This window comes from Somniosus microcephalus, chromosome 17, assembly GCF_052327205.1.
Source record: "Somniosus microcephalus isolate GS21.2 chromosome 17, FLI_Smic_1.0, whole genome shotgun sequence".
Taxonomy (NCBI): Eukaryota; Metazoa; Chordata; class Chondrichthyes; order Squaliformes; family Somniosidae; genus Somniosus; species Somniosus microcephalus.
This window is the reverse complement of record NC_141003.1, coordinates 6,788,400-6,816,365: the sequence shown is the minus strand read 5'-3', so window position 1 is coordinate 6,816,365 and position 27,966 is coordinate 6,788,400. Positions and strand designations below refer to the sequence as shown.

Below are 27,966 nucleotides of genomic sequence, written 5' to 3'. Positions count from 1 at the left end.
TGCAGACATAGAAATCGGGCAAGGGGACTGTGACATACTTGAACATATTAGCATCGAGAGGGAGGAGGTGCTAGCGGTTTTAGCAGGCCAAAAAGTGGATAAATCCCCAGGCCCGGACGAGATGTATCCCAGGCTGCTGTGGGAGGCAAAGGAGGAGATTGCAGGGGCTCTGACACAAATTTTCAGAACCTCTCTGGCCACAGGGGATGTACCAGAGGACTGGAGAACAGCTAATGTAGTACCATTATACAAGAAGGGTAGCAGGGATAAACCAGGGAATTACAGGCCAGTGAGCCTAACATCTGTGGTAGGGAAATTATTGGAAAAAATTCTGAGGGACAAAATTAGTCTCCACTTGGAGAGGCAAGGATTAATCGGGGATAGTCAGCATGGCTTTGTCAAGGGTAAATCATGTCTGACAAATCTGATTGAATTTTTCGAGGGGGTGACTAGGGGGGTGGATGAGGGAAATGCTGTGGATGTGGTTTACATGGACTTCAGTAAAGCTTTTGACAAAGTCCCGCATAGGAGACTGGTCAAGAAGGTAAGAGCCCATGGGATCCAGGGTGCCTTGGCGCGTTGGATCCTAAACTGGCTGAGTGGCAGGAGGCAGAGGGTGATGGTCGAAGGTTGCTTTTGTGACTGGAAGCCTGTGTCCAGTGGGGTACCTCAGGGATCGGTGCTGGGTCCCTTGTTGTTTGTGATCTACATAAATGATTTGGATGAGAATGTAAAAGGTATGATCAGTAAGTTCGCAGATGACACGAAAATTGGTGGGGTGGTAAATTGCGAGGAGGAAAGCCTCAGGCTACAGGACGATATAAACGGGTTGGTCAGATGGGCGGAAAAGTGGCAAATGGAATTTAACCCTGAAAAGTGCGAGGTGATGCATTTTGGAAGGACAAATAAGGCAAGGGAATACACAATGAGTGGTAGGACCCTAGGAAGTACAGAGGGTCAGAGGGACCTTGGTGTACATGTACATAGATCCCTGAAGGCAGCGGAACAGGTAGATAAGGTGGTTAAAAAGGCATATGGGATACTTGCCTTCATTAGCCGAGGCATAGAATATAAGAGCAGGGAGGTTATGATGGAGCTGTACAAAACGCTGGTGAGGCCACAGCTGGAGTACTGTGTGCAGTTCTGGTCGCCTCACTATAGGAAGGATGTGATTGCTTTGGAGAGGGTGCAGAGAAGATTCACCAGGATGTTACCTGGGATGGAGCGCCTCAGCTATGAAGAAAGACTAAACAGGCTGGGGTTGTTTTCATTGGAGCAAAGAAGGCTGAGGGGGGACCTGATTGAGGTGTACAAAATGATGAGGGGCATAGATAGGGTAGACAAAGAGGAACTTTTCCCCTTAGTAGGGGGGTCAATAACAGGGGGGCATAGATTCAGGGTAAGGGGCAGGAGATTTAGAGGGGATTTGAGGAGGAACTTTTTCACCCAGAGGGTGGTTGGAATGTGGAACTCAATGCCTAAAAGGGTGGTAGAGGCAGGAACCCTCACAACATTCAAGAAGCATTTGGATGAGCACTTGAAATGCCATTGCATACAAGGCTATGGACCAAATGCTGGAAAATGGGATTAGACTGGACAGGGATGGATGGGCGGCGCAGACACGATGGGCCGAAGGGCCTCTTTCTGTGCTGTAAAACTCTATGACTCTATGATGAGGAAACATTTTTTTACACAGCGAGTTGTGATCTGGATGCACTGCCTGAAAGGGTGGTGGAAGCAGATTCAATAGTAACATTCAAAAGAGAATTGGATAAATACTTGAAGGGAAAACAATTAGAGGGCTACGGGGAAAGAAAATGGGAGTGAGTAGCTCTACCAAAGAGCCGGCATAGGCAGAATGGGCCGAATGGCCTCCTGTGCTGTAAAATTATGATTTTTTTCTGCTTTTTTTGTTTTGAGGTAGCTTCTTCAATTGGTTCCCCATGCAGTAAATCGGGAAAACTAATGCATAGGAATCTAAACCATTTTGAGAGCAATTTGAGAGGTGGTAGCTATTGCTCACATTTGCCATCTCAAAAGACTATTTGCAGTATAGACCGGACAGTTTTTGGAACCAGGAGAGGCATAGACCACCAGTTTGCATATATCCTGCTGAACCAGACATCTCATTGCTGTACCTCACAAATGGGGTGTATGCTGATTCACCCCTACTGCGCCTACAGAACTTTTTCTGCATACCGCATTATGTAGCGAATAATTTCCACCCTATCAGCTGTCGCCTTGCTTTTCATTTTAAAAAACTGTTTCGTTTGTGCGTACTTGAATAAAATACTTTGAGTAACCTCCCAACTTAGTGTTCAATTTAACTGCGGCAAATTCACCTAATCCACCATCTCAAATTACACATACAGAGCCCAAATTACAAATTTACAGGTTCTCCATAACTTTTTTTGCTCATTAATACATTTTTTAATTGCTAGTTCACATTTCCTTAGCAGTTCCATCAGAGATTTTACATGCAGTTTAGGTGGTGACATAGCTCCAACGACACTCCAGAAGCTAAAAAATAAATTTAACTTTCTTTAAAGTATTTTAAAATGATAAACCTGTGGAAAAAATGTTTTAATTTTACTGAATTAACCTCTTACCTTGCTAAAAGCAGGCCTTGCTTAAAGCTTAAAAAAAAAATCAAATCAGAAGTTCCAGGTCTACGAGCTGCCTCTCCGGCGCACGCGTTTGACCTCCGAACCCCTTCCTTCAAGGGAACAGAAGCGCCGGTTTCCAGCGCATGCACAGTGCATGTGCGAAACCGACACTTCCGTTGGCCTTACGGGTGAGTACACAACGCGTACTCACACGTGGGGACCTGAATTTCTGACCCATTAAACTGAGGCTTCGTCTGCCCTCTTGGGTAGACAAGAAGAACAGGGGAGTTCTCCCCCGTGTCCTGGCCAATATTTATCCCTCAATCAACAGCACTAAAAAACAGATTATCTGGTCATTATCTCATTGCTGTTTGTGGGAGTTTGCTGTGCGCAAAGTTGGCTGCTGTGTTTCCTACATTACAACAGTGACTACACTTTAAAAAGTACTTCATTGGCTGTAAAGCGCTTTGCGTCGTCCATTGGTCGTGAAAGATGCTATATAAATGCAAGTCTTTTCTCCATAAATGAAGACTTTCTGGGTTTTTTTTAATGCAGCCTGCAAACTTCTTTAGTGTAGCCTTTAAAACTCCTGCTTTGTGCTTGTGCGCAAAGCCACCTTCAAGCTGTCCGAAGTTGTCAGGCCTGGAGGACTGGTAATGGCTGTCCCGTGATTGGTCAACATCAACCAATGAGCAGGCTTTACCAGTTCTCCTGGCCTGGGAAGCATAGAAACATAGAAGATAGGAGCAGGAGTAGGCCATTCAATGTGATCATGGCTGATCATCCAAGTTCAGTACCCGGTCCCTGCTTTCTCCCCATACCCATTGATCCCTTTAGCCTTAAGAAATATATCCAACTCCTTCTTGAATATATTTAATGAACTGGCCTCCACTGCCTTCTGTGGTAGAGAATTCCACAGGTTCGCCATTCTCTGGGTGAAGAAATTCCTCCTCATTTCTGTCCTAAAAGGCCTACCCCTTATCCTTAGACTGTGACCCCTGGTTCTGGACTCCCCGACCATCGGGAACATCCTCCCTGCATCTAGTCTGTCCAGTCCTTCCAGAATTTTATAAGTTTCAATGAGATCCCCTCTCATTCTTCTAAACTCCAGCGAGTACAAGCCCAATCATCCCAATCTCTCCTCATACGTTATTCCTGCCACCCTAGGTATCAGCCTGGTGAATCTTCGCTGAACTCCTTCCATGGCAAGAATATCCTTCCTCAGATAAGGTGACCAAAACTGCACACAATACTCAAGATGTGGTCTCACCAAGGTCCTGTACAACTGCAGCAAGACATCCTTGTTCCTGTACTCAAACCCTCTCACTACGAAGGCCAACATACCATTTGCCTTCTTAACCGCCTGCTGCACCTGCATGCTTACCTTCAGCGACTGGTGCATAAGGACACCCAGGTCTCGTTATACTTCCCCTTCTCCCAACCTATTGCCATTCAGATAATCTGCCTTCCTGTTATTGCCACCAAAGTGGATAACCTCGCATTTATCCACGTTATATTGCATCTGCCATGCTTCTGCCCAATCACCCAACCTGTCCAAATCATCCTGTACTTTCTCGGCATCCTCCTCACAGCACACACACCCACCCAGCTTTGTGTCGTCTGCAAATTTGGAGATATTACATCTAGTTCCCTTGTCTAGATCATTAATATATATTGTGAATAGCTGGGCTCCAAGGACCGATCCCTGCGGTACCCCAGTAGTCACTGCCTGCCACTCGGAAAAAGACCCGTTTATTCCAACTCTTTGCTTTCTATCTGCCAACCAGTTCTCTATCCAAGTCAATACCTTGCCCCCAATCCCATGTGCCTTAACTTTATATGCTAATCTCTTATGTGGGACCCTATCGAAAGCCTTTTGAAAGTCCAAATACACCACATCCACTGGTTCTCCCTTATCTATTTTACTAGTTACATCCTCAAAAAATTCCAGTAGATTAGTCAAGCACGATTTACCTTTTGTAAATCCATGTTGACTTTGTCTGATCCTGTCACTGTTTTCCAAGTGCTCTGCTATTACATCTTTTATAATGGACTCTAGCATTTTCCCCACTACTGATGCCAGGCTTACCGGTCTGTAATTCCCCGTTTTCTCTCTACCACCTTTTTTGAATCGTGGGGTAACATTAGCTACCCTCCAATCCATGGGTACTGTTCCAGATTCCATCGAATGTTGGAAGATGATCAGCAATGAATCTACTATTTCTAGGGCCACTTCCTTAAGTACCCTAGGATGTAGATTATCAGGCCCTCGGGATTTATCGGCCTTCAATCTCATCAATTTCCCGAACACCATTTCCCTACAAATACTGATTTCTTTGAGTTCCTCCCTTTCACCAGACCCTATGTTCCCCGACGTCTCTGGGAGGTTATTTGTGTCCTCCTTTGCGAAGACAGAACCAAAATATGTATTTAATTGGTGTGCCATTTCTTTGTTCCCCATTATAAATTCCCCTGATTCTGACTGCAAGGGACCTACGCTTGACTTCACCAATCTTTTTCTCTTCACATATCTATAAAAGTTTTTACAATCAGTTTTTATGTTCCTTGCAAGCTTACTCTCATATTCTATTTTCCCTTTCTTAATTAATCCCTTTGTCCTCCTTTGTTGAATCCTAAACTGCTCCCAATCCTCTGGATTACTGCTTTTTCTGGCCAATTTATATGTCCTCTCCTTGGATCTTATGCTATCCCTAATTTCCCTTGTTAGCCACGGTTGAGTCACCTTTTTTTGTTTTATTTTTATGCCAAACTGGGATGAACAAATTCTGTAGTTCATCCATGCGGTCTTTGAATGTTTGCCATTGCCTATCCACCGTTAACCCTTTGAGTGACATTCCCCAATCAATCTTACCCAACTCGCGCCTCAGACCATCGTAGTTTCTTTTATTTAAATTCAGGACCCTAGTCTCTGAGTCAACTACTTCATTCTCCCTCTTAATGAAGAATTCGATCATATTATGATCGCGCCGACCCAAGGGGCCTCGTACAGCAAGATTGCTAATTAATCCTTTCTCGTTACATAATACCCAGTCTAAGATGGCCTGATCCCTGGTTGGTTCCTCGACATATTGGTCCAGGAAACCATCCCGTAAACACTCCAGGAATTCCTCCTCCACAGTATTGTTACCAATTTGGTTAGCCCAATACGTATGTAGATTAAAGTCACCCATGATGACTGCTGTGCCCTTATTGCACGCTTCCCTAATTTCCCTCTTAATGCCATCCCCAACCTCCGCATTACTGTTTGGAGGTCTATATACCACTCCCACTAACGTTTTCTGCCCCTTGGTATTTCTCAGTTCTACCCATACAGATTCCACATCATCAGAGCTAATATCCTTCCTTACAGTTGTATTAATCCCTTCTTTAACCAGCAATGCTACCCACCTCCCTTTCCTTTTTGCCTATCTTTCCTGAATATTGAATACCCCTGGATGTTGAGTTCCCAGCCTTGGCCACCCTTGTTTCCGTAATCCCAATCAAATCATATTCGTTTACCTCTATTTGTGCAGCTAATTCATCCACCTTATTACGAATGCTCCTCGCATTAAGACACAAAGCCTTCAGACTTGTTTTTTTAATGCTCTTAGACCTATTAGAATTATTATTTACTGTGGCCATGTTTGATTTAAACCATTGATTTCTCTGACTGCCACTTTTGTTTTTCTCTTTCCTATCTTTTGCTTTTATCCTTGTTTCCCTTTCCTCTGTCCCCCTGCTCAGGTTCCCAACACCCTGCCATTTTAGTTTAAACCCTCCCCCACAGCACTAGCAAACACTCCCCCTTGGACATTGGTCCCGGCCCTGCCCAGGTGCAAACCGTCCAGTTTGAACTAGTCCCACCTCCCCCAGAATCGGTTCCAATGTCCCAGGAATTTGAATCCCTCCCCCTGGCACCATTCCTCGAGCCACGTATTCATCTGAAATATCCTTCTATTTCTACTCTGAAGTATTATCTCTGCTCCAGTGCTACTTTAATGCTCTCTGGCAGATCTCTACTGCTGCCTGTGCTCATAGGGATGGGAGATTACATTCTTGAAGATTTATTGAATCTTTCTAAAGATGTATTTTAAAAGAGGAGAGAGAAGCAAAGGGGAGAGGAGGATAAGGAGGCAAGGAATGAGATGAACAGAAAAAGTGAGTAGGAGAATGAAGGAGAAAAACAGAGCCAAAAAGCTAACTCCAGGCGAAGGGGATGTGGTAAAGAGAACGAGTGGTGAAAAGAAGGAAAATCTGAGGTGGAAATGAGGATGGATCCATCACATGATCTTGCTTAATAACAACAGAAAACACTGGAAAAACTCAGCAGGCCAGGCAGCATCCGTGGAGAGAGAAACAGAGTTAACGTTTCAGGGTGAAGACCTTTCTCAGCTTGCTGACTATAAAAATTCCCCACAAAAAATTTGAGGGAAGAAATGGATGGCTCTCTCACTTCTATATAGAATCGCAGACAATTCAGTGCATTAGGCCCATATGCCTGTGCTGGTGCTCGATCGTCGTCAGAGCTATGTATGCTAATCGCATTTCTCTGCTGTTTCTCCATGCTTTTTTAATATTTTTCTTCAAGTGACATCCCTTCTTAAATGGCATGATTAAATCAGGTTTCACAGCAACTTATTATACTTCATTCCCTATTGTAATAACCCTTTGTTTAGGGAAAACAATGCTTCCAATCTTCCCATTATATATATATATATATATATTTATTTATTTATATATATATATATGAGAAATCACTTTTTTGTACCACTAGATATTTGATTCTATAACTTTTTTCACATGTTCTAATCTTTAGTAAATACCTTATAACTGATTATTGAAGCTCTTCAAGTTAGAATTAGTGATGTTTCCATGTATTTTAATTCTAACTTTTAAAAAATTATATCTAAATTTTCTTTTAACAATTGTGTGAAGAAATCCCAAGCATGACTTAAAAATAAATGACATCACCCTGCAGTTTCCTGATTCTCATGGGCTTATTTTTTTTTAAAAAGGAAAAACTCAATACTGTAGCTTCCATGCCGAGAAGTGATGTTTGCTATCAGTGAGGCTAGATTCAAACCCAACTCCTCGAGGTGAAAAGCTCTATTTTCTCGCAGACGGCAACACCCAGCCTCTTTTCCTTTTCTCTTCCAAACGCACTGCCCTTCTCCATGCTTGATTTTTATCAGAATATGATTGAATACTGCCAGTGTAGAATGGGGATGGCTTGGTGATGCAGGTGATAAATTCTCTGTTCTCTGCTAAATGAAGCATCACAGAAACTTGGGTTTTGCTACCTCTTTATTGTGGTGTGAGACAGCGACACAAACATATAAAAAGAGATAATAAACAACTTAGAGTCTCCAGTACATTTAGTGTCTTCAGAAGAAAGTCCTTTTTATTTTGTGCAATGTTCCATTTTATGAAGTGCAGTAAGCATGCTCTTTAAAAGTTGACCGTCTGTAGAAGCTATACTTTATCTCCCTACACCATATTCTCAGCAAGGCACCTACTACAGTCTATAACTCTTAATCCAAAGTCGCTTAATTAAAATTGTTTAATTATTCAGATTTTTTCGTACTAATTTCCACTTTGTTATTTATGTTGCTTAACTAAAATTATTGGATAATTCAAAATTGTTAGTACAGTAGCACAAAAATAACTTCAAAATTGTTAGGAGTAGACTGTTTTTATGAAAGCCTAGTGTCCATGGGTTGCTGTTTATAGGCTGATGAGGCAAATAAATAGGTATTACTTCAAAGTGTTTAAAACAGCTAAGTGGTGTTGATGGCCAGATCTCTGTAAATTCTTAAACTGCACTGTGATGGGAGTTTTTTGCACAACTTGAATGTTTTGAACAGCTATGAAATGTAAAGTGAATGTGTAAGGTTTTTGTCTTATTTTGGAGTATAACAGTTTATTTTGGTGTAGTGCTGCTATATTTTACATTTTGCCGTAAATGCTAATGTACTTTTCTAAAGCTTGCCTTGTACTTTCTCTGCAGAATGACGAAGGGAAGAAAACCAAAGTCTATCATATTGCCAGAGAAATCATGAGCTCAGAGAAAGTGTATGTATAGTGTTTTGATTTTGATATAAAAATTTATAGTAGTGTTTGAATAATCTTATTTTTTTCCTATATAAAAGGATAATGCTATGGATTTTGTTTGTCAACAGATTTGTGGATGTTTTGAAGCTTTTGCACATCGTAAGTTATTCATTTTCTGCTTTTCTACTTTGAGTCTTTTATGCTCTTTGAAATCAGTAGATAAAAGAGCATGGTTAAAACAGCTGGTCTATGTAGAATGTGTTGTACAACAAAGTGTCTGTAATAGGATCCCTCTCTGAAATACAGTGCTTTGGTGTGACCATAAGTGATCAACTTAAATGGCTTTTGGATAACTTTCTGGTCCTCTACTTTTGAAAAGCATTTTTCAGTATGTGCTGGTCAGCTGTCACATATTTAATGAAATGTGTGGTTGCCCATGAACAACAGTGAAAAGGGTTTAATATCCATTTCAGACGTGTTTGAGGGTAGTAGCTGGCCACCTGTCGATGCCTTCCATTGCTGTGTCACTATGTCATCTGGTAGTCTTTAATCACATGGTACATCCCAGTGGTAGTCAGATAAACCTTAGCCATTCTAGTGAGTGGAATGCAAACAGATCTCAATACTACAGAGTGCAAAACAGCTGGGTCCAAACTAACTCTGCCTTTTATTATGATAGGTTCTACACTGCTTGGCTCAGCAGTTTGGAGTTTGTTTGGGTGCTGTCTTCAGTCAAAATTTTTTGAAGTTAGTCATTCAGACAGTGGTTTTTTAAAGGCTGGTTATAGTTCTGGAAGAATAGTAATTTGTGTAATGCAATGTCAGCCAGTCCAAAACAATTTAAAATCTCTGTACTTAAAAGCATTTCAGTTGTCGTGAAGCTGTACTTGGCACAGATATGTTTTAAGATTTAAATTTGTTGTAATAGTTGCATAACACAAAAACAAGTTAACATACTTTGAAAACAGTATTATATACTGAAAAGTAAATATGAACTTGAGGTTTGGAAACATTGATTCAGTTTACCTCCCAGTTAGCTGGAGTTTGGCAATGCCCCACTAATCATCACAGAACTGAGCATAAATTTTCTGTGAAAGGTTGAGTATGTGATGAGAAATGTGACGCTGATCAAATTTCCTAATTAGCATTTGTTCCTCTGGAACTTGCCAAAATTCTGAACCTAACAGCCCAAGTCACCCAGTAGTAGTGAAGCTATCATGTTCATACGCGTTTCTACATTTTTATCCGCATCAGAGTATTTGCACAGGTGAAACATTGCGGGGGGAAAATTGGGTGAGTAGCGCCACCTGTTAGCGCCTAAAGAGGCAGTCAGTGGCTGTAGCGCCACTGGCTGCGCCTCCTGCGATATTCAGCAGGGGCGCTAATGGTGGCGTTAGCCATTTGCGCTCCGCCGCCACCGATGACCTCATCGGTGTGCGCAGCGCCCCATTCGCGCCCCGTTCACGATATTTGGTAGCGAACGCCACAGTTGCGCCGTTCGCTACCCGCGCCCGGTTCACGGGGCCTTACTGTGCCGGCAGCGGCGCAAGTTAAGGTGGAGGTGCGGGGCGGCCGCTTTTTTCGGCGGCCGCCTGCCAGCACCTCCGTCCCCAGCCTCCTAACCCCCCCCCCGCGGCATTGCCGGCTGTTTCCCGAGAGCCCGGCACTTCTCCTCGGTGCCAGGCTCGTTTGCCGGCACTCGCGAGCGGGAATCGCGCTGTTGCAGGCTCCTCCCCCTTAACAGTGGGAGGAAGGCCTGCAGTACCGCAGCGTGTGGTGCTGTGGCACGTTGCGCTGCGATATTCAGTTTCAGCGCCCTAAGAGGGACGCGGAGCGCCTCGAGCCTCGCCCCGTGTCCCTCGAGGGGCAATGAAACTGAATATCTGACGATCGCTAAAGCCTCGAACGCTGCGCTAAATCCTGCGCTCAGGCGACTTTTGCGCCACTTTGGCACCCCAACCCAATTTCTAGGCCTGCATGTCTTAATGTGTAATATTTTTACTAATTGTTTTAGTATGTGCTTTAGCGGTTGGGGGATGGGGAATTTGTGGGTGATGGAAAGAATTGCAGCCAATTTTGGGAGGGGAAAAAGTGGCATTTAGATTGCCAGTTTCCAGGTTGTGTTGTGTATATACATCAAAAATTGCAACCGCACAAGGTCTACCCATGGTGGTGGGTCAGGGTTATGCTGATACATGATGAACGTGGTCCAACATCCTGTGTTTGCAGCTATCAACACTTCACACTGACTCAGCATTTTCGGGGCCTGCTCTGTGTCTCAACATTCAGCATGGCATGGGTTTCCCTTCCTCAGCACCACTCCTAATCCTAATGGAAGTGATTCTGCCCACAACTTGCAGTGGCTGGAATCACTGCCCTTAGCAAGAGGAGGGGGGTGGTGAGGAAAAGGAAGAATGGGAAGAAGGAAAGGGAGGGCATGGATGATGATACTGGAGAGAGGGAAGGAGGCAGAAGCTTGGAATGGTGCTTTGGAGTGGTGGAAGAATGATTGCCAGAAGCAACTGAGGGAGAGAGGTGAAGAGCTGATGCCATGAACTGAAGAGGGTGGGGGGCAAAAGAGTGCCAATGTGAACAGATGGGAGGGGGAAGAGTGCCAGGTTGAATTGAGGGGGTGGAGAAGAGTGTCCGTATGAGATTGGAGGAGGAGCATGTCTTTGAAAGGGTGGGGGGTTGGATGGCGTACACTGCCTATGAACTGGGTTTGTAGAGGGTAGAGTAGCTCTGTGAAATGGGGCAGGGGTGTTGGATATGGAGAGTGACTATTGAGGTAATTTTTGGAAATGAAGGCCTGATTGAGCTATTGAAAATTCAAATGTACTTTTTGTTATACACCATTAACCAGAGGTATAATTTTTAGTGTAAAAAATGAACTTGGTCCAACATCCTATGTTTGCACTACCAATTTTGTGCCTTTGTTGAGATACCGCGGCAAACGTGGGAGTCGAGACCAGAGTTGATGGAACACAACTGCTTTAATTTACATCATGGCAAAAACAAGTGTTTAAAAAGCCCGCGCAACCACTTAAATACTCCCGGCAGCCTGTCCCTGTGGGAAACAAGTTGCCGGAGGAAAGGGCCCACGGCTGGGGGCGGCTGCTGCTGGCAGTGCGCCTGCGTAAACTGTCCGTGCCGCCGTGAGCGGATTATGTCCAATGGTGGCGTGTCGCCACAGAGCTCCCCCCAGAATCCGCTTTGGAGGAGTGGACGAGTCGTGACGGTGGTCTAATGGTTCTGCCGGAGCGGCTCTGAGTGGCCGCCGGTCTAGTTGGTGGGGCCGGGCGGTTCGCCGCCGGCTGTGCTAGCTTGCTGGCGGGACGGCCTCTAGTTGGAGGTCGGGCCACGGGGACCTGTTCCCCTGGTTCTGTGTGTGCTGGTTTGAGTTGGTCGATGGAGACCGTTTCGACCCTGTCGCCGAGTCGCAGCTTGAAGACCTTGTCCCCGGTTTGTAGTACCTCGTACGGTCCGTCGTACGGGGGTCCGCGGTGTGCGTCGTGTCGCACGAAGACGAAGCGCGCCTGCTGTAAGTTTGGCGGAACGTGAGGTGCGAGTTCGCCGTGTCGGTTGACCGGAAGTGGAGCGAACTGTTGAGCGGAAGAGAAAGAGTTGAGCCGCTGCTGTTCGGCCAACCAAGGCGTGGTAGCCTCCGGGAGGAATTCGCCTGGTACGCGCAGCGGTTGTCCGTAGACCAACTCCGCTGCTGAGGACTGGAGGTCTTCCTTGACTGTGGTGCGTAGGCCTAGTAGCACCCACGGTAGGCGGTCAGTCCAGGTACTGTCCAGCAGGCTGGCACAGAGTGAGGCCTTGAGTGACCTATGGAAGCGTTCACACAGCCCGTTGGCCTGCGGGTGGTACGCCGTGGTTCGGTGGAGCGTCACCCCGAGGTTGCGTGCTGTGGCCATCCAGAGTTCGGAGGTGAACTGGGCGCCTCTGTCGGAGGTTATATCGGCCGGTACGCCGAACCTCGCGACCCAGGTGTTAATGAATGCCCTGGCGATGTCAGCTGTGGTGGTGGAGGTCAACGGCACTGCCTCAGGCCAGCGTGTGTAGCGGTCGACCATCGTGAGAAGATAAGTTTGGCCTTGCGATGGCGGCAGAGGACCGACGATGTCGACATGTACGTGGTCGAAGCGGCGGCTGGGTACCTTGAAGTCTCCCAGGGGTGCTTTTGTGTGCAGCTGCACCTTAGCCCGTTGGCAGGCGAGGCAGGAGTTGGCCCAAGTCCGAACATCTTTGCTGAGGCCGCGCCAGACGAAGCGCTGGGAGAGGAGTTTAACAGATGCGCGGGAACCCGGATGGGAGAGCCTGTGGAGCGCGTCGAAGATGCGGCGATGCCAGGTTGCAGGGACGACCAGCCTGGGTTGGCCGAGTGAGACGTCGCAAGTGACTGCCGTGGCTTCGGGCCCGTGCGCGACCTTGGCTAGGCGTAGCCCTGGCAGGCTGGTAGCCGCCGAGAGGAGGTCTGGGTCCGTGAGCTGGGCCGCTGTTAGTTGCGCGTAGTCGACCGCCAGGTGATTCGCGCAGATGGCGGGACGGGAAAGGCAGTCGGCGACAACGTTGTCTCTACCGGAGACGTGCTGATTGTCCATGGTAAACTCGGACATGGCTGCAAGCTGGCGTTGCTGCCTAGCGGACCAAGGGTCGGTGTTCTTGACCATCGCGTATGTGAGCGGCTTGTGGTCCACGTACGCGGTAAAGGAGTGGCCCTCCAGGAGGAACCTGAAATGGCGGACCGACAGGTGGAGCGCGAGGAGCTCGCGGTCGAAAGTAGAGTATTTGACCTCCGGGGGGCGCAGTTGGCGGCTGTAGAAGGCAAGTGGGTGCCACGCGCCATTGACCCACTGCTCGAACACGGCTCCGACCGCATGGTCGGAGGCGTCGGTGGTGAGCGCGACCCGGGCATCGGCCCTCGGGTGCGCGAGCAGGGTGGCGTCGGCGAGTGCGTTTTTGGTGGCGTTGAAGGCGGCTGACGTGTCAGCGGTCCAGACTACGGCCATCTTGCCGGATTTACCTCGAAGGGAATCGTATAGGGGCTTCATGAGGGCTGCAGCTCTGGGGATGAACCTGTTGTAAAAGTTCACCATCCCGAGGAACTCCTGGAGGCCCTTGATGGTTTTAGGGCGGGGGAATTGCTGGACGGCCTGCACCTTGTTGGGCAGGGGGACGGCCCCAGCAGGGGTGATGTGGTGGCCGAGAAAATCGATCTCGGCTAGGCCGAATTGGCACTTCGCCGGGCTGAGGATAAGCCCATGTTGGGCTAGGCGCTCGAACAAGATGCGAAGGTGTTCGAGGTGTTCCTGTTTGGAGGAGCTGGCCACAAGAATGTCGTCTAGATAGACGAATAGAAAGTTCAGGTCCCGGAGGACTGAGTCCATAAGGCGCTGGAAAGCCTGGGCTGCATTCTTGAGGCCAAAGGGCATCCTCAGGAACTCGAACAGGCCGAATGGGGTGATGACGGCCGTTTTGGGGATGTCCGCGGGGTGTACGGGGACTTGGTGGTAACCGCGCACCAGGTCGACCTTGGAGAAGACGGTTCGTCCGGCCAGTCGGGCCGAGAAGTCCTGGATGTGCGGCACCGGGTATTGGTCGGGGGTGGTGGCGTCGTTGAGGCGGCGGTAGTCCCCGCAGGGGCGCCAGGCTTGGGGGCGATGTGGAGGGGCGAGGCCCAAGGGCTGCTGGAGCGGCGGATGATGCCGAGTTGCTCCATGGTGGTGAACTCGGCCCGCGCGATTTCCAGCTTGGCCGGGTCGAGTCTGCGGGCGTGGGCAGAGACCGGGGGGCCGGTGGTGGGGATATAGTGCTCCACACCGTGTTTGGCGGCTTTGGCCGAAAAGGTCGGGTTAGTGAGGGCGGGAAACTCGGCTAGTAGTGCCGAGTAGTCGTCCGTGGCTCTGGCGAGGCAGTAGATCGTCAGGCCGGCCGAACGGGCCGGGGTGACTGCGCCAAGGATGGGGGCCATAGTGTTGATGTCGACGAGGCGATGCCTCGGAATGTCGACAAGGAGGCCGTGGGCGCGTAGGAAGTCGGCGCCGATGAGTGGGCAGAGGACCTTGGCTGTGAGGAACTCCCAGCGGTAGCGGCGGCCTGCGAGGTCGAGCGTGACCATGCGGGTGCCGTATGTGCGGATGTCAGAGCCATTGGCTGCAGCCAGCGTGACACCCCGTGCGCCGCGTTGGATTTCGAGGGCGGAGGCGGGGGTGATGCTGTGCTGGGCTCCTGTGTCGCACAGGAATCGGCGATTGGTGCTGTCCTTTTGCCCCGCGGCCATCGTGGGGGCCGGTGCGGGGGAGGGTTTGAAAGTGCACGGTGGCATGCAACGTTGGGCCCTAGTGCCAAAACGGGTGTGGTAGTAGCAGTGACCCGGAGTGGAAGGGCGGTCGGGCCTAGTGAGCCGGGGGGGGGACCGCGTGGTCGTTGCCGTGAGGTCGGGCGCGACGTCGCGGGCGGTCTGCGCGGAGAGCAGCCGGTCGGCCTTTTCGGCTATCTCGTTCAGGTCCATGGAGCCAGACTCCACAATGAGCGGGCGGATGCTGGCGGGGAGCTGCCGAATGAAAAGCGTACAAAAGAGGGTACCGGGTTTTTTGTCGTCCGAGAGGGACAGCATGTGGGAAAGCAGGTCTGATGGTGAAGCGTCACCAAGGCCTGGGAGGTCGAGGAGTTGGCAGTTGCGCTGGTAGGAGGACGCCTGAAATTTTTTAAGGCACGCGGCCTTCAGATGTTCGTACTTGCCTTCCTCTGGTGGATCCTGCAGCGCTGCCCAAACCTTGGGGACTGTGGCGCAGGTGAGAGAGGCAACGAGGTAGTCGTACTTCGTGGCGTTGACTAATGCTTCTCAGCCGGAATCTGGACTCGGCTTGAACGAACCAGGCCTCGGCCAGGTTCTCCCAAAAGTCCGGTAGTTTAACCGTGACTGCGTTTGTATCCGCCATGCTAGCTTAGGATTCGTCCTGAGCGTCGGGGTCACCAGTGTTGAGATACCGCGGCAAACGTGGGAGTCGAGACCAGAGTTGATGGAACACAACTGCTTTAATTGACATCATGGCAAAAACAAGTGCTTAAAAAGCCCGCGCAACCACTTAAATACTCCCCAGACCGGAAGTGCTCCCGGCAGCCTGTCCCTGCAGGAAACAAGTTGCCGGAGGAAAGGGCCCACGGCTGAGGGCGGCTGCTGCCGGCAGTGCGCCTGCGTAAACTGTCCGTGCCGCCGTGCGCGGATTATGTCCAATGGTGGCGTGTCGCCACACCTTCAACATTTGTATTCCCCTTTCCTAGCTTTCATGTACTTACATTTTTTCTTCCAGTACAAATGAAAGAACATTGGGGTATATCTACAGATTAAGATGTTTTCACAAATCATAGGCCTATAATTGGGACTGTTCTTGAGCTATCAGCTTTTGGGGGCTGACATAAATCGTGCCATTCATGTAGAAATGATTTATGAAATATACTGGGTGGCCCAACTTGCTCAGGGACATCTTGTAAACAGGAACTAGTGAAGGACAACTAGACCTCCATGTTGTGAAACAGTCACTCTGACCAAGTGCCTAGTAGTTTTCTTACTTCAAGGGCCATGTCAGGTTTTTATAAACTGTTGGTTAGGTTTGGCTACTTTTCTAGGTTGGTATGTCTGCTGGTGCTAATTTAGAACTCTTCATTGAGGCAATTTATAGTTTTAAATCGAGATCGGATTTTTCAGTGTATCCGCGTGCCTTATGCTAGTTAATACAGATAGCTGAATCGGAACTGTTGCACTGGAGCTCTACTGGATACCTTTAGAGCGACTACAGATGTTGATGTCTGCTGTGACTGGTTTAAATGATCCACTGTGTTCATTAGTACAGAAACCCTGCATGTTTACATGTTTTGTATTCTATAATTTACCTGACTATTTTAAGATTCATGGTACAATATAGAAATTGTAGTGTATTTGAAGTTTAAGGAAAAGTTTGTTTTCTTTTTCAGTTTTATTAGTGTGTTCGTACACTTGGTGAAAATATAAATTATACATACAAAATGAAGGTTTGAGAATTAAATTTTATTGGGGAGTAGTGAAGCAGTGATGGGGGGAAGAAAATGAAAGAATTCAAAGCTATACTTATACACAGTAATTTAATATCATGCATCTATTTACTACCTTTTGAATGCGAATATTTCCAGCCTCAATTTTGAATTTTGAGCATTTCGTTATCTACTGTTTTTCAGTTGCAAACACATCCATCCATTCTGAAACCTAAGGGGAAACTTTCCTTTACCTATGCCTTGGGAATTAGTGTTCCTCAGGCCCACGTCTGAGGCAAATGGGGCAGAAACCCATTATGTCAGGCCTATGCTATACTGCATCCCACTGAGATTTCCTGGGGCTTCCCCACAGGACAGAAATGGCTCAGGCCTACACTAGTATTTTAATAACAGGAGGGAGTGCGGTTTCTATTGGCTACCTCATTGTCCGCTCCAGCACAGGGATGCTCATAGATATATGGCCCTTTGACTTTTTCCACAGGTGTCCTCTGGGCAGACCAAAGATCAGACAGATAAAAAAAAATTTTTTTTTGCACTCTCCCAACAGGAGTGAGATCTTTGTATTCTCAGCAAGAGTAAATTTCATCAGGCAATTGGTTTTGAATTGTCTCCAGCTGGATTTTTAAAAATATCATCTAATATATCATTTTTGGGGGATTTAGCTTGTTTTCAAGGTAGTAAGTAATTCACCTTCTACTTGTAATGTTATTGGATGGCCATGTGATGCTGAATCATTATCCTGTTGCATCACAAAATGTAGATTTTTTTATTTGCTTGTGTCATCAACCCATTGATGGACCTGATTCCACAATGATTATTGGCAGTGTAGGTAAGCACCATTTTAGAGTGATTCCTGTTGATGGGAGGGAGAAGTTAAAAATAGCACTGTAATCTGCAAGATGATGCAAACCAAGAAAGCATACATAGAAATACATGAAAGTTACAACACGGAAACAAGCCACCCGGCTCAACTGGTCTATGTCGGCGTTTACCCTCCATGCAAGCAAATCACATTTCCCCACCATGTTCCCATATCTCTTCAGCCCCCTTTCCTTCATCCACCTATCTAATTTAACCTTGAATCTTGACATCGTTTCTGCTTCAACCACTAATGCTGGAAGTGAATTCCACAGACTCACCACTCTCTGCGCAAAGAAGTTTCTCCTGTCCTCTATTCTAAATCTCTTGCATTTAATCTTGTACCTATGGCCCCTCATTCTACACCCCTCAACAACTGCAAATAGTCTCCTATCTACCCTATTCCATCCTTTCATCATTGTAAACACTTTTATCATATTGCCCTTTAATCTGCATTGTTCTCCTGAAAAAAGACCCATTTTTTACGTCTTTCTCCATATTTCCTCTTGCCAGGCAAGTTAAGGTTGAAAATTCAATTTTAAGTTTTACATATTCCTACAGTTTTGTAACTCCTATGTATATATCTATAATTAAATAGACTAGTAAATCAAGAGATTTAAATGTTGAAGACAGCTTTATGTATGTTCCATCCATCTGGATTCTGACAGGATTTCCGGGATTCAGTGATCCAATCTACGAGACAGTATGGGAAACAAGTGATTGAAGATAAGATCTTGAACCAGATCTTGTACTACCTGCCACAGCTGTATGAACTAAACCGGGGCCTGCTGCGAGAACTGGAGGAGAGAATGGCTCACTGGTAATGAATCTTGCCTGGTAAAATCTATTCCTTGAGCTCTGTAGACTTTTGAATCTGACCTATAGCGTGACGAGAATGAATTATGAAGAAAGTTGGCGTAACTTGGGATTTTCAGCCTTGGAGGGAGACCACGGAGAGGTGACATTATGTAAGATAGTAAAGAATATAGAAAAGGAAAACCCAGAACATTTCAAACTAAGCAGTGACGGTAGGGTAAGGGGTACCAGTTCAAATGAGTGAAAAGGCCATTTAGCACTGTGCTTGGTCAAGGTTCAGAGGTCACTACTGTCCAAGGTAACAATCATCATCCTCATGATTCAGTAGGTTGGGTGGGAGAGGAAGGCATGCTTATTTTAAGGAGTGCGAGATTCCCATACTGGGGAACTGTGTAATCTCAGGCTCTATAGTCATTTGAACTCATCTATAGTCAACAGAAGATTCACCTGTTCTCAGCTGGGTGGCGAGATACAGCACCCCAAACAACCTGCCTCCTGTAAGCAACTCTGGGACATTCACACACAGTGACCATGACATGGTTTAGTGGAGGCAAAACCCTGGGATGATTTAAATTGGTCCAACCTCTAGTCCTAGAGCCACATGTGGCACTCCAGCCCTGGAAATTCAGCCTTCGGTGCCCAGGCAACTCGGTCCTATTTGCACTTACATATATCTTATTTGCTAGTCTGTATTATTTGATTTTTGCTGTGTTGTTTTTCGCACTGTGCCTTACTGGTGGATAAATCCTAAATCATAGATCCATTAGTACCAGCATCTTGAGATATATGCATAAAATTGGATAATTTATTTCATGTTTCCTATGACGCCTGAGGCTCCATGGTACATACCTGTGAGACCCACAAAGACAAAACTCTTCACTTTTAATAAAATGCTGCATTGTGTGTTGGGCTTTTTGTGTTCGGATAAGCTTGCACAGTCGAATGGCCTTTCTTCTCTATCTATCTTGTGAAAATTGGGAAATGCTGGAAATGCACAGCAAATCTATCAGCATCCGAAAAGAGAAAAACAGGTGAGCATTTTGGATGCAAACCCTTTGTCAGAACTCGCCTTAAATGCTGACCACTATTTTCTCTCTCCAGGTATTGGTGAATCTCCTGTATAGTTCGAGCATTTTGTCTTTATTTTGCATTTCCAGCTTTCGCCGTGTTTCTTTTCTTCACTTCAGTAACCTTAAAAATTAAACTTTCAGTTCAATCCTGTTCTTATTCCACCTGGTATACCAAAAAATACTTCAAATGTCATTACCGTATTGAGGAATTCTGCAGTTATTTCAGTCATCTGTGCATGTTTTGTGATAGAAAGGAGGAGCTTTTTTGCAGCATGGGAAGCTATTAGTTTTTTGTTCCCTCTTACAAACAGCCCACCTCTAGTTCTGAGGAAGATATCTAGGGTGTGGACTGCTCCATGCTGGCTTACAGGAGGCAGGTTGTTTGGGGTGCTGTATCTAGTCACTCAGCTGAGAACGGGTGACACTTCTCTGTTGAGGATAAATGAGTTCAAATGGCTATAGAGCCTGGGATTTACACACAGTTCCTCAATATGGGATCTCGCACTCCTGAAAATAAGCATCCCTTCCTCTCTCGCCTAACCTATTTAATCGTAACGGGGATAATTGTTACCATGGACAGTGGTGACCTCCAAAGCCTTGGCCAAGCAGCCAATCTTCATGTGTGATTAACGAGCCATACAATTCTGGGCTGTTCACAGTTAAGTCTGACCACCTAATTATCTGGTACCAACGCCACACGATTACAGCAGCAGTTGCTGAACAGCAAGAGTTTTGAGCTATGTTGAGTGTCTCCATTGCCACCACAGCTGAGATTGGCTAGCTCAGTATAGACAAGTGGTTGAACTTGGCATCTTTTTAGATTGTATGATACAGCGCCACACCACATGATGCATTTATCCACTGAACCATGGCGGAGAGACTGCAGCGATCACTTTCTATATCCCAACCACACAGCTATCTGTCTGCATTACTAATTCTGTCTTCCTTTTATACATGACTTGCTTTTATTTCTGTTCCTGTGTCTCTAGGGATGAGTATCAGAGAATAGCTGATATCTTCATGGAGAAGGGACCATACCTCAAGATGTATTCAACTTATATCAAAGAGTTTGACAAGAATGTTTGTTTGTTGGATGAGCAGTGCAAGAAGAACCCCACCTTTGCTGCTGTAGTTAGAGAATTTGAGGTAATAAGCGTTCTTTAAACCAACGTCAACTGTAATATTTTGCTGCTATACGTCTATAGAAACATAGAAACATAGAAGATAGGAGCAGGAGTAGGCCACCCGGCCCCTCGAGCCTGCTCCGCCACTCAACGAGATCATGGCTGATCATCCAAACCCTAGCACCCGGTCCCTACACCGACAGCCATCCCACCCAAGCCCTATCCCCGTAACCCCACGTATTTAATCCCCCCTAACACTAAGGGTCAATTTTTTTATCATGGCCAATCAACCTAACCCGCACATCTTTGGACTGTGGGAGGAAACCGGAGGAAACCCACGCAAACACGGGGTTTTTTGTGGGGTAGACACATCACGGGTGAAGACGTGATAGCTTGTGTTGTCTCCGAAAAACATGACACCAAATGCTCCGATGGTTTTACAGCTATCATTAACTGGTTTATGAATCTTCTTGCCTACAAAATGTCAGGTTTCTGTTTCCTTTCAGATGAGCTCTCGCTGTGCAAACCTGGCACTCAAACATTACCTGTTGAAGCCTGTCCAGAGGATTCCGCAGTACAAGCTGCTTCTGACAGGTATTGTTCCCTCATTATTCCCGAAATGACTGCATTCGTGATTGGACATTTAAAATATATTCCTGCTATTTGATGGAAGACTACTTTGTTAAAGCTTACACTAGACATTCAAGTGTGTGTTTAATATATATCATTGAAATTGGTCACTGGTAGGTGCCAGTTATAGTTTGTTTTGTTATATAAGTTTACGTTCTAAAGAAAAATATTTTAAAATGTTTTCAAAATACTTCATATTTTTGCTTTTTCTGCTTGTTTGCAACATAATGGATATAATTTAATTTGTTCTTGAGTTAAACGAGGCATGATACTGTATGCAACATTCCTTGTGGTGTACCTTTTCAGTCTCAGTCATTTTGTGCAAGAGGGTAGGCTACAGTGTAAATCTAGCTATTGTATTTGTTGCATACCAAGATAGGCACATTTGTAGTTTAAAGTATAGCCTTGGTCATTATCTGTAATTAACTTTTAATAAGAGTCACATATTTCCATATTGTAATGCATAGAAGCAATGAAGAATAATGGAAATTTGAAAATAGAATTGATCTCCATTTGAATTAATAAAATAGTCAGAAATTACACCTTTACGTCACACAGATGCATTGAATCCATTTACCACACTGGAGAAATACCATTGAACATTCTTGGTATAAAGTGGCACTTATGCAGATCTTGCTTTTTTTTAAAAAAGAATTGTTTATTATCAGATTCTTTTTTGTATCTTCCCCTTTCATTCCTCCAACCATTACAAGAGTAGAGCAGTAGATTAAGCCCTTCTGACAATTTGTTTTCCTCCATCGGGGAAAGTGCCATAGTTTCATTTGGCACCTTGGTCACCACTGAGACCGAGAACATACTATGTGAAGAACCATTGTGCTGGATCCTCCACTGTTCTTCAGCATGCTGCATTTGTGAGGGTGCCTGACACCACACCGTCGCTCTGTAAACATTTGATAGGTGAAGTTAATGAATGATACAAACAATGCTCTGAATTGATCCATATCAAAACATTTTATGACCCAATATGCACCCTCATCGGTTCAGTTGTGATGGCCAAAATTCCATTTCTAATGTCCAGTAGGGCTCCCACCAATCAATTCTGCACTTAGAAGCCTTTTTCCCTATTCAAATTGCTTTATTAGCCAATCCAGTTGCTTGGATTGAGAATAAAATGGTGAATGCTTACAGTTGTGCTCAGTGAGGTTACACTTTATAACCAAACAAGATTTTGATGTTCTGTCAACACTTGTTTACAGGAATGGGCCAAGCGAGATGGGCATGAGGAGCTTGATGCAAAACAGTTGCTAATTTGGATCACATACCTTTGGCATGTAAATTATCCCTTAATCAACATAAATATGTATTGCATCACAGCCAAATTCTATCAGTGGTGGAATAGGTGGAGCATAATTTTTTTTTTTATTCATTGATGGGATGTGGGCGTCGCTGGCTATGCCTGCATTTAGTGCCCATCCCTAATTGCCCTTGAGAAGATGGTGGTGAGCCGCCTTCTTGAACCGCTGCAGTCCATATGGTGTAGGTACACCCACAATGCTGTTAGGAAGGGAGTTCCAGGATTTTGGCCCAGCGACAGTGAAGGAACGGCAATACAGGTCCAAGTCAGGATGGTGTGTGGCTTGGAGGGGAACTTGTCGGTGGTGATGTTCCCATGCGTCTGCTGCCCTTGTCCTTCTAAGTGGTAGAGGTCGCGGGTTTGGAAGGTGCTGTTGAAGGAGCTTTGGCGAGTTGCTGCAGTGCATCTTGTAGATGGTACACACTGCAGCCACAGTGCGCCGGTGGTGGAGGGAGTGAATGTTGAAGGTGGTGGATGGAGTGCCAATCAAGCGGGCTGCTTTATCCTGAATGGTGTCGAGCTTCTTGAGTGTTGTTGGAGCTGCACTCATCCAGGCAAGTGGAGAGTATTCATCACACTCCTGACTTGTGCCTTGTAGATGGTGGAAAGGCTTTGGGGAGTCAGGAGGTGAGACACTCGCCGCAGAATTCCCAGCCTCTGGCCTGCTCTTGTAGCCACAGTATTTATATGGCTGGTCCAGTTCAGTTTCTGATCAATGGTAACCCCCAGGATGTTGATAGTGGGGGATTCAGCGATGGTAATGCCATTGAATGTCAAGGGGAGATGGTTAGAGTCTCGCTTGTTGGAGATGGTCATTGCCTGGCACTTGTGTGGTGCGAATGTTACTTGCCATTTGTCAGCCCAAGTCTGAATGTTGTCCAGGTCTTGCTGCATATGGACACGGACTGCGTCAGTATCTGACGAGCCTCGAATGGTGCTGAACAGTGTGCAATCATCAGCGAACATCCCCACTTCTGACCTTATGATGGAGGGAAGGTCATTGATGAAACAGCTGAAGATGGTTGGGCCTAGGACACTGCCCTGAGGAACTCCTGCAGTGATGTCATGTGATTGGGATGAATGACCTCCAACAACCACAGCCAACTTCCTTTGTGCTAGGTATGATTCCAACCAATGGACGTAAGGTGAAGGAGCATGGTTTGGACCCCACCAAATTTGTAAAGCCAGGGAGAGGGTGAAAAAGACTTCAAAGTTGGTCAGAAACTAGAGTGGGTGGATATTGCAGTCTGCTGAATACTTGAAAATGCTGTCCAATAATAGCATGTAGACAAGGATTTCAGAGAAGAGTGTAGAGTCGCACTTGAGATCAGATATTCTCCAATTGCAAAACTGTAGCCAAATATTCTCCGTGCAACTGTGTGCTGGATGACTGTTTAATGGGATCTAGAACCAACGAGGCACGTAAAGGACAGCTACTGAAATATATGGCGTTGGATACTGAATGTGAGGTGCGCGACATTGAAATTGACTATACAAATTTAATTGAAAATAGAGTATGACGGTTGCTTGCATGTCTGAAAAAGGTGGTGGTCAGGAAGCTGGAAAAGGTCAATGACCGAGATTACTGACCTGGATAGTTAAAGATCTATGAAGCAGGGGTGAATCATAGAAGTAGGGTGGAACTGGTGGCCAGTATTCTGCTATGGTTTGTTGCATCTTGTAAGTTTAATGTAAATACATGGGATTGTGTTTAAACATAAACATCTCAAGATTCAGTTAACATCCTAAATGGCTTAATTTCATTTGTGGTTTGTGATGTCAATGTGTTGCTGGACGGTAACATTTCTAAGTATCTATTATCCTGCAGACTTGCATCACAATCTATATCTTAAAATAAATGAGAAAGTGCCTACTTGCAGGTTAAGTGTTTGAATACCTGGTAAACTCAGCATGTTAAACACAGCTCAGCATGAATTCCAAAGATTAGGTGTGATGCAACAAAATTATGAAAAATACTTTTATCAGTAAGAAATGAAACGTACAAGAAGCACTCAGTGATTACTAACACAATAAGTAGCAAAGTAATGTTCAAAACTCTGTGTTCTTTCTCACTGCTCCGTGACTTTAGTTTAATCTGCAGAAAGTGTACGACATGTTGTATCAGAGCTTCTGTTTGACCATACAGCAGAGGAAATGATACATAGCTATCAGAAGGGTATTCCAAAATTGCATTCTGCAGTTCTCTGGTGCTGATTTTAGAGTTAAAAGAAAATATGATGAACATTAGTTGATTTAATAGTATAGTGTTTAAATGAACATTTCAAAAAACAATACCCAAACTCCTCTCTCCTCCCACGCTACTTTCACCAGCTTGTGTTTGTGTTTGGGGGAGTTATGTGTCATTTTACAAAAGCCTAGAACTAAGGAAAAGAATGAAATGAACAGCAAGCATATTATTTTTTTTTAATTTTATTTATTTCTTGATTATGAAGAACTGGGGGAACCTTCATTCCATGTGAAATGAGTTTGCATTGCTTTCAGCTAGGGATAGTATGATTGATGCAATCGGACTTTTTTATCTAATTTTTTCTCACCTAGAGGGAAGGGAGGGAAGGATAGTTTCTAGTTTCCACTCGCACGTGCCACATCAGTAACTTTCTGTGTCAATGGTTTGCTGAAACTATTCTCTGGAGTTGGGTTATATCTTCCAATGGTGCATTTATACTGCTGCTCTGGATCTCAATCGGCAGCTGCAGTATGGGTTTAGGCACGCAGTGCCCCATTTTGTACTGCCTGGCTGAAATTCTAATTTTCCTGCCCAGGATAGATCACTGTACATTCGTGGTTACCCATACGTACACAGCTCCTGTCGAGCAGGTAAAATGCAGATGGCAGTTTCTGCATTATCTAAATGTTGAAATTAACTCCAGGCAGGTCTAAAACATGTATGAGGTCCAGGATCCTCAGGCACTTTTAAAATCCAGTTTGACACTACTGGAGTAAATTCCATACCGTGTCAAACTGAAACAGTGACTACCCCTCCCCCCACAGTTCTCCTGTTGCTCTTTGAGTCCAGTTGGGCCCAGTTTCCAGATTTGCACAACAGTCTTGGCATTGGTGCAAAGCTGATGGTGCTTTCATCAAGATTGAAGCTGTAGTGTAATTACACCCCAAGTTTTGTAATGATAACACTTAGTGTATTTAAGGCTTTGGAAAGTATATCCTGGAATTAACCTAATCATCTTATGCTAGTTGCACTTAATTAGTGTAATCTAGTAAGATGTACCCCTCCTGTACTTTGCCCTGCTTCACACAAAGATAAATGTTCACATTGTAACATTCATGGTTCAATCCTTCCAGTGCTTCTGCCATAAACTTTCTTATAATGGAGATAATGAGCAAGTGATTGTAATTGGGTACTGGACTGATCAGAATCAGCATGCTCAACAATAAAAACTTAATAATTTATGCTTGGAGCAAGACTCTACATCGATCAGGATTGCTATGCAAGAGAAGTTTGGTATGTTGGAATTCTACGCTTGGATTAGATATTAAATTACTTGAAGCCAACTGCTCCTGTAGTGACATTGCCATCTTGTGATTATCTCCAAATGTTTAACTCCCTTAAAAGCATATTGCACCATATTTCATTATGTCCCTAACTATTGTGAGGTAAGGGAGGGCTGCCAGGCCCATGCAAGCCAAGTGCAGGAAGAGCTCGTACCTGGGGGGGGTAGGAGGAATTAGGAGGGGGAAAAGTTGAAAATATTGCAATGTTACAATATTTAGTTTGTCATAGTCATAGAGTTATACAGCACAGAAAGAGGCCCTTCGGCCCATCGTGTCTGAGCCGGCCATCAAGCCCTGTCTAATCTAATCCCATTTTCCAGCACTTGGTCCATAGCCTTGTATGCTATGGCATTTCAAGTGCTCATCTAAATGCTTCTTGAATGTTGTGAGGGTTCCTGCCTCTACCACCCTTTCAGGCAGTGAGTTCCAGATTCCAACCACCCTCTGGGTGAAAAAGTTTTTCCTCAAATCCCCTCTAAACCTCCTGCCCCTTACCTTGAAACTATGCCCCCTGGTTATTGACCCCTCTACTGAGAGGAAAAGTTCCTTTCTATCTACCCTATCTATGCCCCTCATAATTTTGTACACCTCAATCAGGTCCCCCCTCAGCCTTCTCTGCTCTAAGGAAAACAACCCCAGCCTGTCCAGTCTCTCTTCATAGCTGAAGCGCTCCAGCCCAGGTAACATCCTGGTGAATCTCCTCTGCACCCTCTCCAATGCAATCACATCCTTCCTATAGTGTGGCGACCAGAACTGCACAAGTACTCCAGCTGTGGCCTAACTAGCGTTTTGTACAGCTCCATCATAACCTCCCTGCTCTTATATTCTATGCCTCGGCTAATGAAGGCAAGTATCCCATATGCTTTTTTAACCACCTTATCTACCTGAACAGGATTTATTTTGTATTCAGTTTAAACACCTTTCTGACTTTCAACAAATAACTTTTTTAAAATTGGAACGACAACAACTTGCATTTATATAGCGCCTTTAACGCAGTAAAACGTCCCACGGCGCTTCACAGGAGCGATTATCAAACAACATTTGACACCGAGCCACATGAGATATTGGGACAGTTGACCAAAAGCTTGGTCCAAGAGGTCGGTTTTAAGGAGTATCTTAAAGGAGGAAAGAGAGGTAAAGAGGCGAAGCGGTTTCGGGAGGGAATTCCAGACCTTACAGTCCAGGCAGCCGAAGGCACGGCCACCAATGGTGGAAATCCAGAATTAGAGGAGCGCAGATATTTGAGGGTTGTAGGGCTGGAGGAAGTTACAGAGATGGGGAGTGGCAAGGCCATGGAGGGATTTGAAAACAAGGATGACAATTTTAAAATCAAGGCGTTGCTCAACCGGGAGCCAATGTAGGTCAACAAGCACAGGGGTGATGGGTGAATGGGACTTGGTGCAATTTAGGATACGGGCAGCAGAGTTCTGAATGAGTTTAAGTTTATGGAGGCTGGAAGATGGGAGGCCGGGAGCGTGTTGGGATAGTCAAGTCTGGAGGTAACAAAGGCATGGATGAGGGTTTCAGCAGCAGATGAGCTGAGGCAGGGGCGGAGTCGGGCGATCTTAGAGGTGGATGTAGCGGTATTGCTGATGGAGTGGCTATATGGTCGGAAGCTCATCTCTGGGTTAAGTACAATACCAAGGTTGCGACTAATCAGGTTCAGCCTCACAGTTGCCAGGGAGAGGGATGGAGTTGGTGGCTAGGGAACAGAGTTTGTGGTGGGGATTGAAGTCAATGGCCCAGAAATTCCGATCGCAGGCCTTCCGCGGGCAGAGGGCTGTGATCCGGATTGATCTGCGCCCTTACCCGAGGGCTCCCGGGAGGCGCACACACACTTCCGATCCTGGGCCTCTCCAAACTGCCGGTGTGCAGGGCCCACGTATCCCAGAGGCGCAAGTAGTTCGCAGCGTCCCTGGGATCACGTG

General features: G+C 45.8%; 1 protein-coding gene across 1 annotated transcript in view; it reads left to right on the top strand.

The window, feature by feature from the left end:
* The window catches only part of fgd6 (FYVE, RhoGEF and PH domain containing 6), a 114,814-nt gene that overhangs the window by 33,980 nt on the left and 52,868 nt on the right, over positions 1–27,966 (top strand). The window contains 5 exon segments of the mRNA XM_086009874.1: positions 8,614–8,678; positions 8,786–8,816; positions 18,221–18,372; positions 20,428–20,584; positions 21,069–21,156. Coding sequence (XP_085866000.1) covers positions 8,614–8,678; positions 8,786–8,816; positions 18,221–18,372; positions 20,428–20,584; positions 21,069–21,156 — 493 coding nt within the window.